This window comes from Schistocerca gregaria, chromosome 6 (assembly GCF_023897955.1).
Source record: "Schistocerca gregaria isolate iqSchGreg1 chromosome 6, iqSchGreg1.2, whole genome shotgun sequence".
In the NCBI taxonomy this organism is placed as follows: Eukaryota; Metazoa; Arthropoda; class Insecta; order Orthoptera; family Acrididae; genus Schistocerca; species Schistocerca gregaria.
The window spans coordinates 51392026-51405667 of NC_064925.1; the positions used below are offsets into that span (position 1 = coordinate 51392026).

The 13642-nt window shown below is 45.6% G+C and overlaps 1 protein-coding gene across 2 annotated transcripts in view; it reads right to left on the bottom strand.

Annotated features, from left to right (window-relative positions):
• LOC126278201 (lipase 3-like) overlaps positions 1-13642 on the bottom strand; it is a 163021-nt gene that overhangs the window by 45493 nt on the left and 103886 nt on the right. For both annotated transcript variants that reach the window (XM_049978122.1, XM_049978123.1), the window contains exons 5-6: positions 11189-11435; positions 2287-2442 (exon numbers count right to left, since the gene is read on the bottom strand). In XM_049978122.1, coding sequence (XP_049834079.1) covers positions 2287-2442; positions 11189-11435 — 403 coding nt within the window. The remainder of the gene's footprint in view (positions 1-2286; positions 2443-11188; positions 11436-13642) is intronic.

Genomic DNA, 13642 nt, shown 5'->3' on the forward strand with positions numbered 1-13642 from the left:
GCACATATACATTGTCCAATAACATTAATGTGACCATGTGTCAAACGCTTGAATAAGCACATTTTCCAGTGCAATCCCCTTCAAAAGATGCGGGAAGAGAGTCGGCGAGGTTCCAGAAGGTACCAATACGGATGTGGAGCCTTGCCGACTCCACTATGCCATGGAGAGCAACGCTAGGTTTCTTGGCTGAGGATCGATGGTGCAAACAGCCAGATTGAGGTGGGCTCACAGATTCTCGATTGAGTTTGAATCCAGGGAGTTTGCTGGCCAGAGGAGTATGGCAAACACACCCTGGTGCTCTTCAAACCATACATGTACACTGTGAGCTGTATTGCACATTGCACTGTCCTGCTGGTAGATGCCATCATGTTGAAGGGAAAAAAATTAATTTAGCGGTGGGCATGGTTCCCAAGGATATCTGCGTACTTGCACTGATCCATTGTGCCTTGCAGAATGACGAGATTACCCAGGAAATCCCACAAAAACATCGCCCATATCATAACGCTCGCTCCTCTGGCCTGAAGCCTTCCAGTGGTTGTTGCAGAGTATTTGATTTCAGCCTGAAGGAACGTAAAACGTGGTTATTCCCAAAAAGACATCTGTAGCTACTCAGTGGACGTTATTTGCGCTATTGGTATGCAAATTACGGCTTTTGTCACTGAGGAACAGCAGCCAGCATGGGTGCATCAACCAGGCGCCTGCTGTGGAGGTCCATACGCAGCAACGTCAGGTGAATGATCATTGAGTAGACACTGTTGGAAGACCCTTTGGTTCATTTTGTTGGTCTGTTCAAACGTACACAGCCATAGTTCGTTTTTGTCATCTATGGTTCGTGACGCCACTTTTGGATACGTTACTTTGATTACTTTGACATGCATGGTATATTTTAACTATGGTGGCTTGTCAACAGTTTACAAACTTGGCCACTTTGAAATGCTTCGATCCTTGGCCCGAAAGCCAATGATCCTACCTTTTGCACGTTGGATAAATCGCTACATTTTTCCACGTTACGACAACACTGAACTGTTTTCCTCGTCCACTGGACACACTTTATATACACTTCATTACTGTTGCAGCCATGTGCCGTCTCTTATTGGTTGTTTCACGTTGACGTCGAACATACGTGATGGTCACATTAACCCTTCCGTGGGCGCGCCTGCGGCAGATAGCCGCAAGATTCAGTTCTCTGTCAGTATCATAGATAGCGTTACAGTTGCGTCCACTTCCAGATACGTATTTGTTGTTCTCAACGGATGTCACCACTTACTACATTTGCGCTATTCATGCTTTCAGTGGTTTGGTCGCTATTGTTGTTTGAAACGTGAGTGTTGCGTTTGCGGTGTGTTCGCCGCTACGCCTTGTGATGTAAGTATTTTGTATACTTTCGCCTCAAGGAAATCTTTCTTTTATATTAGTATATAATGAATATTCGAATCGAAGTTCCCATATGCAATTTTCATAACTTGTTTTTACTCTAGGATATTGATTTGCTACAATATATTACTTTCACAAAAACACGTTTTTCATTAGCTCTCATAAAAGTGTGGGAATGGAGAAAAATAAGGCATTTTACAGGCACCGTCTAACTGTACGTCCTGAAGGCTATGAGAAACTACTGCGAGAATTGTCAGAAGAAGACTTACAACAATTGTGAGATTCAAGTGAATCTGAGTCAGATGAGGAAGTTATTGTAGAAGAAAACCACAGCAGTGACTCCGAACAATCAACACAGAAACAGATGACCACCTGGTTGAAGAGGGGAGACAACAAACAGAGGATTACCGATTTTACGTAGGAAAATATGAAGAAACTATTTAGATAAGTGTACTGCTTCCTTCTTCTCCTAAAACCAAGGCCAAGAACATCCTAAAAGTTTTGCCAGGCCCAAAAGTAAGTGCTGAAATTACGGAAAAAGAAATTGATGCATTTTTTCTATTTATTACTGATAGGATGATTATTTTTCCTTAGGTTAAAAATGTAAAACTAATTGCGGTGCAAAAGACGCAACGCGCCCTCTCACAGAAATATGAAAGCCGCGCCCACCGAGGGGTTAATTTGAGTAGACCATGTACATAGGAGGGCAACAAATTCGAAACTTTACCACATTTTGCCACTAGCTAGTAGCTCCAGTTGAGACAGTTGGCCAATCACGAAACAGCTCACCAGAATTTAGTAGGGGACCAATGAGACACATATATCTTATTCATTAGAACTGCAGGTTTACACAAGCATCATCCTTAGCTGTTATCTATAAACTGACCTGAGCCGGTGGGCGGATGTACTCACCATTTCAGTTGAATCCAGAGGTGCGTTAGTTATGAACTGATACAGTGCCTCGCAGAAATTCCTCAGGGGTGATCCAGATCTGCACATTCGCCATGCAATGTCCGCAGTGGCGCGAGATCGGGGCAACATGTCTTCTGGCACCTGCCACAGCGCCCTCTGGGGACAGCAGAGGCCTCAGTAGAGTGACTGCAGCAAAACAAGATGTAGAAAAGGACAGGAGGGGCACAATGGCTGTTGGACACTACTGCACTACTCTGACAGCAGTCCAGACTGAGAGCACATATTTGTTGTAAGGACGTGAAGTGTATCTATTGAAATGTGATGTGCACACAACCCACAGTAAGAACACCTAGGAAAAAAACAAATGGAGGCCCATCACAACTTATAATGTGAATGGGAATAATATTTTCATATTCAGAACAAAGATTTGTTGAAACCTTTAATAACTGCAACTTCTGTACCACAAAATTTAATTAACATGCAGCACTTCGTTTCCAAAATGGGTGCCCTCCTCTCTTCAAAAATACATAATGGCAGTGTACAATTTAGTAAGACGTATCTGTTCATGTGAAAAAAATGATTAAAATGTTTTACCCATAGAGCACCAACCTTTCATCAGCCAATTAAACGTAATAATTGAAAAATATAACAAATAGCCTTAGTAGTGGGCAAAACCGATTTGTGGCCAAATAGAAGGCGTTGTTCTTTTATGTTTTGTTTGGTTCAAAATGGCTCTGAGCACGATGGGACTTAACTACTGTGGTTATAAATCCCCTAGAACGTAGAACTAATTAAACCTACCTAACCTAAGGACATCACACACACCCATGCCCGAGGCAGGATTCGAACCTGCGACCGTAGCGGTCGCGCGGTTCCAGACTGTAGCCCCTAGAACCGCTCGGCCACCACGGCCGGCATGTTTTGTTTATTTAGACTGTAATTAATGGACAACAGCTGTCATGATAGTACAATTAATGGCCAATAATACTGTCATGTTAATTACTACAATTTATAGCCAAGATGATAGCTGAATAGGACACTCGCACTCACACTATGTTATTAGTGATAGATCTCCGGCGCCCTGCACCTGCTAGTCGTCGCCTGTACCTCACTCGAGCACCAGCAGCAGTAAACTGAGGCGAGCTTGCATATTTCTTGTACAGTATGGCACCCAGGTGCACTGCCCTAGTTTTCACAAATGTTTTGCAGAGTATCGCATCCAATGCTGCTTTCTACAACCTATGACACTATTTTCGGTTTCGTGGCTAGTTTTACTGATTTATTAAGAAGACACAGATTTCACTGCAATTTTGGCAATTTCTCCCTAACGTTTTAAGAATATACACATAAAAATGGGTTTAGTAGTTATTTCCCCCACTTCTTCAGAAGACAGACAACAACGTAGGTTTTGTGATTTAGTTTTCCAACTTTTTTAAGACAACATGTGCAAATATTAGTTTCGCTGTAGCCTTCATCACCAGTATGTGACGTTATTTATGGTTTTTAGGCAATTTGTTGATTTTGCCTCAGTATTACGCAAATACCGCCTTTTTCAAGAAGAGACACTTAAATATGGCGCTTTGAATGTGCAACGACTAATACCACAATGCATACCCTGCAAGCACACCAACATATGACACCTTTAACATTTTTTAGGTAATTCGTTAAAAGTTTGTCGATTTTATTTCATTATTCCAGAAATCGCCATTATTTTCAAGGAGACACACAGCAAAAACAAATGCGTAGCTAGTCTATATTTTACTTAAGCAAACTTAAGCAAATGACATAACTATCAACTCCTGTAACGCGATGTGAATGTACTGAACTTGTAAAAAATTAATGACAAGAACGTTTCTAGCGTAAAAAGTTTGTACTTGGCTAATATGCCCCCCACTAGCGCCGCTACCGTTAGGATACTGACAGGCGAGAGAGAGATAGACAAATTATTGAAGTACAAACAAAGAAAGTTTAGTTTACAAACTCCAAACAGTGTATTCTTATTGCCCTACATCATACATTCTTCAGTCCTTGTTTTGATACCGTGATGGCCGTGGAAGGCAACAATTACCTCTACATTTAATATTGAAAAACGAAAAATGCAACACGGCTTTCCTGCAAAGTATTCAAAGTGCTTCAGACTGTACTGCTACTGCCGCTCACTGGACCTCCCCCCCCCCCCCCCCTTCCACTGCAGCGCGTCTTGGAGCTGGCGTGCCTGAGGATGGACAGCTCACAAGGATAAACAGAACGATAAGACCAAAGGACTCGCTTTGTCTTGCCTGGTAGTGGGGCTTTCCATCCCCATCATCCACACAGCACCCACAGGCAGAAATAAGCGTTCAGATGGCAACCTGACGTTTTAACTAGCCTCTGAGATCCTTCCACACACATCACGATTAAAGCCCGCATCTCTGCAAGAGAGGCGCTCTGCATCGCGGTGCAGCTTGCTTGCCAGGTTTCGAGAGGGTGCGTTTCTGGATGAGGTATCGAATATATTGCTTCCCCCTACTTATAACTCCCGTGGAGATCACGAATGTAAAATTAGAGAGATTCGAGCGCGCACGGAGGCTTTCAGACAGTCTTTCTTCCCGCGAACCATACGCGACTGGAACAGGAAAGGGAGGTAATGACAGTGGCACGTAAAGTGCCCTCCGCCACACACCGTTGGGTGGCTTGCGGAGTATAAATGTAGATGTAGATGTAGAATTAGATTAGGAAACGAGACACTGCGAATAGCAGATGAGTTTTTCTGTTTGGGTAGAAAAATAACTGATGATGACCGACGTAGACAGGATATAAAATGGCAAGAAAAACATTCCTGAAGAAGGAAATTTGTTAATATCGAATACAGATTTAGGTGTTAGAAGGTATCAGGTATTTGTATGGAGTGTGGCCACGTATGGACGTGAAACACGGACGATAACTTGTTGGGAGAAGAAGCGAATAGTGGCTTTTGAGAAGTGGTGCTACGAAAGAATGCTGAAGATTACATGGGGAGATTACGTAACACGTGAGGAAATACTGAATGGAACTAGGGAGACAAGAAATTTGTGGCACAACCCGAGTTGAAAAAGTGATCGGTTGATATCACACATTCTGAGACATCAAGGGATCACGAATTCAATATTGGAGGGAAATGTAGAGGGTAAAAATTGAAGAGGGAGTCCAGGAGATGAATGCACTAAACAGATCAGAAGGAAGTAGGATGCAATAGTTATTCGGAGATGAAGTTGTTTGCGCAGGATAGAATAACATGGAGAGCTGCATCAAAGTAACTTCGGACTGAGGACTACAACAATACAACGTTATCAGTAGTAACCTGTTTTCAAGGAATGATGTAGACGGATCAAGCACTTAAAGACGAGGGCTCAATTCTCGAAATGCGCCTTGTATTAAAGTATAAATAAGGCTTTGTAGCTGAAGGCGGTACGTTTACTTTCTTACTAAAGCAATACAGTCTCTGTAACAGCAGTGGCGGCAACGGACATAATTAAGTAACAGTTGCAAATTGCTGGAAAAGCTGGTCACCTCACTAAACTGTCTCCCGATTTTTACTCCTAATTTCATCACATAAAGCGCGAAACGGATGGCGCGGGCCGCCCGAGGTAGCCGAGCGGTCTCGGGCGTCTTGTCACGGTCCGCGTGGCCTCCCCCGCCGGAGATTCGCGTCTTCCCTCGGGCACGGGTGTGTGTATCGCCCGTAGTGTAAGTCAGTTAAAGTTAGATTAAGTAGTGTGTAAGATTGGGGACCGAGGCACCGATGACCTCAGCAGTTTGGTCCCATAAGACCTTACCACAATTTTCCAAATTTACGGATGGGACGACCGTTCCCTCACTTCTGATTAGGCCTGTTCTAAGCAACTTCTTGGACTGACTGGCTGTGGAAGGGCAATGCGTTCTTTCTAGATTTTCTGTGAAATGTATGTGTGTGCGTGCGTACGTGTGTTTATATATACACTCCTGGAAATGGAAAAAAGAACACATTGACACCGGTGTGTCAGACCCACCATACTTGCTCCCGACACTGCGAGAGGGCTGTACAAGCAATGATCACACGCACGGCACAGCGGACACACCAGGAACCGCGGTGTTGGCCGTCGAATGGCGCTAGCTGCGCAGCATTTCTGCACCGCCGCCGTCAGTGTCAGCCAGTTTGCCGTGCATACGGAGCTCCATCGCAGTCTTTAACACTGGTAGCATGCCGCGACAGCGTGGACGTGAACCGCATGTGCAGTTGACGGACTTTGAGCTAGGGCGTATAGTGGGCATGCGGGAGGCCGGGTGGACGTACCGCCGAATTGCTCAACACGTGGGGCGTGAGGTCTCCACAGTACATCGATGTTGTCGCCAGTGGTCGGCGGAAGGTGCACGTGCCCGTCGACCTGGGACCGGACCGCAGCGACGCACGGATGCACGACAAGACCGTAGGATCCTACACAGTGCCGTAGGGGACCGCACCGCCACTTCCCAGCAAATTAGGGACACTGTTGCTCCTGGGGTATCGGCGAGGACCATTCGCAACCGTCTCCATGAAGCTGGGCTACGGTCCCGCACACCGTTAGGCCGTCTTCCGCTCACGCCACAACATCGTGCAGCCCGCCTCCAGTGGTGTCGCGACAGGCGTGAATGCAGGAACGAATGGAGACGTGTCGTCTTCAGCGATGAGCGCTTCTGCCTTGGTGCCAATGATGGTCGTATGCGTGTTTGGCGCCGTGTAGGTGAGCGCCACAATCAGGACTGCATACGACCGAGGCACACAGGGCCAACACCCGGCATCATGGTGTGGGGAGCGATCTCCTTCACTGGCCGTACACCTCTGGTGATCGTCGAGGGGACACTGAATAGTGCACGGTACATCCAAACCGTCATCGAACCCATCGTTCTACCATTCCTAGACGGGCAAGGGAAATTGCTGTTCCAACAGGACAATGCACGTCCGCATGTATCCCGTGCCACCCAACGTGCTCTAGAAGGTGTAAGTCAACTACCCTGGCCAGCAAGATCTCCGGATCTGTCCCCCATTAAGCATGTTTGGGACTGGATGAAGCGTCGTCTCACGCGGTCTGCACGTCCAGCACGAACGCTCGTCCAACTGAGGCGCCAGGTGGAAATGGCATGGCATGCTGTTCCACAGGACTACATCCAGCATCTCTACGATCGTCTCCATGGGAGAATAGCAGCCTGCATTGCTGCGAAAGGTGGATATACACTGTACTAGTGCCGACATTGTGCATGCTCTGTTGCCTGTGTCTATGTGCCTGTGGTTCTGTCAGTGTGATCATGTGATGTATCTGACCCCAGGAATGTGTCAATAAAGTTTCCCCTTCCTGGGACAATGAATTCACGGTGTTCTTATTTCAATTTCCAGGAGTGTATATGGGAATGGCTCAGGTAGACTACTTTCAACAACACTCTTACAGCTAAAGGCATCAGTCAACTTCCTTTAACCGCTTTTCTTTTATATAAATGATTTTTTGTTTCATTAACTAACGGAATGAGATACGATATGCCTTATTCCTTTGCAAGTCACAGTAAATTGGAAATCCACCATCCTCAAAATTAGGGGTTACGAACCTTTCTTGCAAGTAGGCGAAGAAGTTGGATCTGCTTGAGCGAGGAATAAATAGTTCTCGTCATGTGTCTCCCAAAGACTATTCTTCGCGTCGTGTCTGTTGTACAACTGTTTTGAAAGTGTTGCTGGCTTCGGAGTAGGATTCAAAAATAAAAGAAGCGAAACGCATGTGGTAATCAAAGAAAGAGCCTTTCATTTATCGAAGGAATGGACTTTATACAAGAAGAGCATAGTAATAGTGAAGTTAGCGACGGAAGAACGACAGAAAACGATAACTTCCATCAGCACTGCTTCGCACCTAGCAGTTGCAAACAGCATCACTATCTACATTAACGCAATTTTCACTCTGTATATTACTCCCCACTTTTGTTCCGCCGTAAAAATTCGTGCAAATTTTCAAGGGGTGCCATATAGCCTGGAAGCCGTAGATGTAGTAGCCAGTACTTAAAAAGTTATGTATTTAACCCTTGAATCGAGCTTGTTTCCCTTGAGGCACAGCTAACTCGCAAGATCATTTAGAGCCCTGAGGCATTTTAACTGGCTCTCGCTCATCCACAGGCTATGCACAGTTAACAGCTCCCAACCTCTCCAGTGCTGTGTTTTCTCACAAGGTGCACGAGGACTGCTAACTTTCTGGCGGCATGTAACTATTTAGTAGTTTGATTTTAAATGGAAGAACATTGCAATGCCGACTTTTACAGTTCAGCATATGTAGACATATTTAAATCGATTTAGGTTAAATAAGATATCTTATAGTTGAGAATATCAACGAGTTTTCAGTATGTGGCAAGATAACGCCTGAAGTTTGTTTCCTCACCAATTCGTATCGCTGTGTGGATTCTGATGACTCAGACGAAGTGCATTCGGTATTCAGTGTTTCTCTCCGTGTACGTTCAGGCATCTCCACGGCTGCGTATTCGAAAGCACTACGAAGTCGAGTCGCTAGAGGTGTTCTCGGTCTGTAAGCCTGCTTTAGTGCACCTGATCGTTTACGAAACCTCGCAGGAGAGGTCTACTGATGTGATGTCAGTTGACTGCAGCGGCCATCGGAGTCGACGATCTGGAAACCGCTCATCCAGAAATCTATCAACATTTAGGGACCAATGAGGACTCATTGGAGAATCAAGTCATTTCCAAAAAGTCACTGCTTGCGTCACTCTTGGCTATGACATCTAGTGCTAGCAGCTCGCACTGAGGTATGTCGCTCAGCTTTGGTGTCTGAAGCAGCATCGCCTTGAAGCCTTTTCTACAAGAAGTTGTATGCTGTTGATCGGAGAATTTTCAGCTCCCTAGCCGTCATACACACTTACTTAGTCAGACTCCCAGCCAACGCCTATTAGATATCAGCTATGACGCCACTATGAACAGTAGCCACGAGCTGATTTTGTGTGCTGCGGGAAAGAGCTGCGGTGATTATTGCCTCTGTGCCCACATTACTTGAGCAAGTCCATTCGAGAAATATCGAGTGAATCATTTGTACACACACAGGAAGTGCAAGGCTGAAGTAAGCGATCCTATTCATTTGAGAATCGGTGAATAATAATTTCCTGACGTTATAAGTACATTTAGGGTATTACCAGCATGAGTGCAGATACTCATGTTGATGACTGAGGACAGTGTACTGAACAACGTTACATCAGACTAATATGGTTCAAACGGCGCTGAGCACTATGGGACTTAACATCTGAGGTCATCAGTCCCCTAGAACTTAGAACTACTTAATCCTAACTAACCTGAGGACATCACACACATCCATGCCCGAGGCAGGATTCGAACCTGCGACCGTAGCGGTCGCGCGGTTCCAAATTGATGCGCCTAGAATCGCTCGGCCACACCAGCCGTCGACTGTCAGTACAGACTTCCGGTTCAGTTTCCAGGCTGAAAGGTGCAGGTGATCATACAGAACGACTGATACAATTTCAAAGACCTTCCTGGTCTCATACAGATATGCTTTTATGTATATAGAGTGAGGGGACGAGTGAAAATTTGTGCGAAATCCGGGAATCGAACCTGGGTCTCCTGCTTACTAGGCAGGTGAACTGGTCAGTAAGCCACGTTAGCACAATGGTTTGCACAACAGCACATACTACCCTGGAATGCATCGCTCCTCAGTCCAAGTTCTCAGTGCTGCCCCAGTTTACTTTGCAATCTCCGTAGATAAAACAATGTGCAAGTCTTAAGGAGCTCTGGTGAAAAATTTACCGTATGTTTCATGTCTAACACAAACACTGTGTCTTGCACAGTGTCGGTTCTAGTGGTGGGAAGGCACGCTCTGATTGCTGCATACGCTGGGCCCTGATTGTTGGATTGTAGCAGGTGACATATCAATCTGAGCTTCCTCGAAAAGAGGTGCGGGAAAATCGATGTTGGCACCTTTGACTAGATATTAAATGAAGCTGCTAAATCAACTTTTCAGTATGCAGTTCGATCGAAGCTGCATACACTTACCACTATGAAGCAAAGTCAGTTCACATTATCACCAAAAGATGATAAATGCTTCACACTCAACGATAATAGCAACACTGTAGTGTGGGGATGGTAACCTGTATGTGCCAATAGACACTCACCACTTCATACCTTGTAAATTCATTGGGTACATAGAATGAACTACAAAAGCAAGATGGCAAGGCATGTGTCAGAGACGTATCTGCTGTTGTAAAATTTTTTGGGATCCAGAGCCGGCCAGTGTGACCATGCGGCTCTACGCACTTCAGTCTGGAACTGTGTGACCGTTACGGTCGCCGGTTCGACTCCTGCCTCGGGCATGGATATGTGTGATGTCCTTAGGTTAGTTAGGTTTAAGTAGTTCTAAGTTCTCGGAGACTGATGACCACAGATGTTAAGTCCCATAGTGCTCAGAGCCATTTGAACCATTTTTGGGGTCCATAAATCAAACCATAGGGAAAAGATGGTGGAAGAGGGATCAGAGATTGAACTGCGATTGTAACACGTTTGGGTGTCAGAGAGCAAAGTTCGAGAGAAAGATGTAGCAGCTGTGCATGGTTGCACGTGTGTGTGTGTGTGTGTGTGTGTGTGTGTGTATGTGTGTGTATGTGTGCTGATGAAGCAGTGTGCATTCTGCGTACACCCACAAAGTTTTCCACGGCACTCATCACCTTAGAATTCCTACCCCACATACAGGTATGACAAAGGTCATGGGCCAATTTCCATTCAAAGTTGCTATTGCATTCCTACTAAGAAACATCCAATTTTTTTTTAATTGAAAGAGGAGTAATTTCTGTCAACCACTTTTTTTAAATAGTTCCAAGACAAAAACAGTAAAGTAATTCTGATCAGACTATTAAGATTGTGGCTATTGGTGAACCTTACCACGATGGCCTCAGGAAGGAGATTGTAAATCTTGATGATGGTGCTGTGCGGCTCGGTGTAGAAGAGGGAGGGCGTCCAGAGCAGTGCGCCTCTGAGCACGTGGTGTGCACGTGGCCGGCGCTGCAGCCACGTGTAGAGCGCGCCCCCGCCCGAGCTGTAGCCCAGGTAGAAGGGCCGCGCGTCGCCCGTGACGCGCTGCGTCAGAGCCAGCAGCGCCTCCACGTCGTACTCGCCCATGTCGTCCAGGCTGCGCGGCAGAGGCAGCCAGGGGGCGACAGCAGGTGGTCAATAGTCGACACCGCACACGTCTGCTGCGCATGCCGTCGTTTCCACATCTACATACCTACTCCGTGGTACCTCGTACCACAACTAGCATCTTCTCTCCCCCTTCCACTCCCAAACAGAACGCGGGAAAATGACTGCCTATATGCCTGTGTACGAGCACTAATCTCTCTTATCTTACCTTTGTGGTCTTTCAGCGAAATGTAAGTTGGCGGCAGTAAAATTGTACTGCAGTCAGCCTCAAATGCAGGTTCTCTAAATTTCCTCAGTAGCGATTCATGAAAAGAACGCCTCCTTCACTGTAGAGACACCCACCCGAGTTCCTCGAGCATTTCTGCAACACTCGCGTGATGATCAAACCTACCAGTAACAAATCTATCAACCCGCCTCTGAAGTGCTTCTATGTCCTCCCTAAATCCGACCTGATAGGGATCCCAAACGTTCAAGCAGTACTCAATTAGTGTTTTACAAGCGGTCTCCTTTACAGACGAACCACATCTTCCCAAAATTCTACCAATGAACCGAAGACGACTATCCGCCTTCCCCACAACTGCCATTACATGCTTCTCCCACTTCATATCGCTCTGCAATGTTACGCCCAAATATTTAATCGATGTGACTATCTCAACCGCTACACTACTAATGGAATATTCAAACATTACAGGATTCTTTTTCCTATTAATCTTCATTAATTTACGTTTATCTATATTTACAGTTAGCTGTCATTCTTTACACCAATCACAAATCCTGTCCAAGTCATCTTGTATCCTCCTACAGTCACTCAACAACGTCACCTTCCCGTACACAACAGCACCATCAGCAAATAGCCGCACATTGCTATCCATCCTATCCAAAAGATCATTTATGTAGATAGAAAACAACAGCGGACCTACCACACTTCCCTGGGGCATTCCAGATGATACCCTCCCCTCCGATGAACACCCACCATCGAGGACAACGTACGGGGTTCTATTACTTAAGAAGTCTTCGAACCACTCACATATTTGCGAACCAATCCCATATGCTCGTACATTAGTTAGGAGTCTGCAGTGGGGCACCGAGTCAAATGCTTTCTGGAAGTCAAGGAATATAGCATCCGTCTGATATCCTTCAGACCGATGTTTGAGAGATTAGAGCCCACACAGAGGCATACCGACAATCCTTCTTTCCACAAACAATACGAGACTGAAATAGAAGGAAGAACCGATAGAGGTACTCAAGGTACCCTCCGCCACACACCGTCAGGTGGCTTGCGGAGTATGGATGTAGATGTAGCTGTAGATCCATTGTTCGCAAGATATCATGTGAAAAAAGGGCGAGTTGCGTTTCGCAGGAGCGATGCTTTCTAAGGCTGTGCTGATGCATGGACAGCAGGAAATTCATTATATTCGAACTGAGAATATGTTCGAGAATCCTGCAACAAACCGATGTTAAGGATCTTGGTCTGTAATTTTGAGGACCCGTCCTTCTATCCTTCTTATATACAGGCGTCACCTGCTCTTTTTCCTAGTAGCTCGGGACTTTACGTTGGGCAAGAGATTCGCGATAAATGCAAGCTAAGTAAGGAGCCAATGCAGTAGAGCACTTTCTGTAAAACCGGATTGGAATCCCATCAGGACCTGGTGATTTATTTATTTTGAACCCATTCATCTGCTTCACAACCCCAGGGATGTCTATCACTATGTCCTCCATACGGGAATCTGTACGAGACTCAAACGGCGGTATGTTTGTACGATCCACCTGCGTGAAAGATTTCTCAAATGCTAAATTTAAAATTTCAGGTTTCGTTTTGCTGTCTTCCGTTCCCAGGCCAGACTGATCAGTGAGTGACTGGATGGAAGCCTTCGACCCGCTTACCGATTTTACGTGAGACCAGAATTTCCTTGGGTTCTCAGCAAGATCTTTTGCTAAGGTATGACGGTGGTAGTGGTTGAATGCTTCGCGCATCGATCTTTTTACAGCAGCACGAATCTCTACTAACTTTTGCCTGTCCTCATTCTCCCGATCTTTCTTGTAACGCGAGTGCAACTGCCTTTGCTTCTTGGGCATTCTCGGAATTCTTCGAATTTTGTCTCTAACTAGCTTTTTTCCCACTGCTTCAGCTGTAAATGCGTACGTCATACGTATTGTATACACCACATCGTCTCCCTCTCACCCGCCATCTCCTCCTGC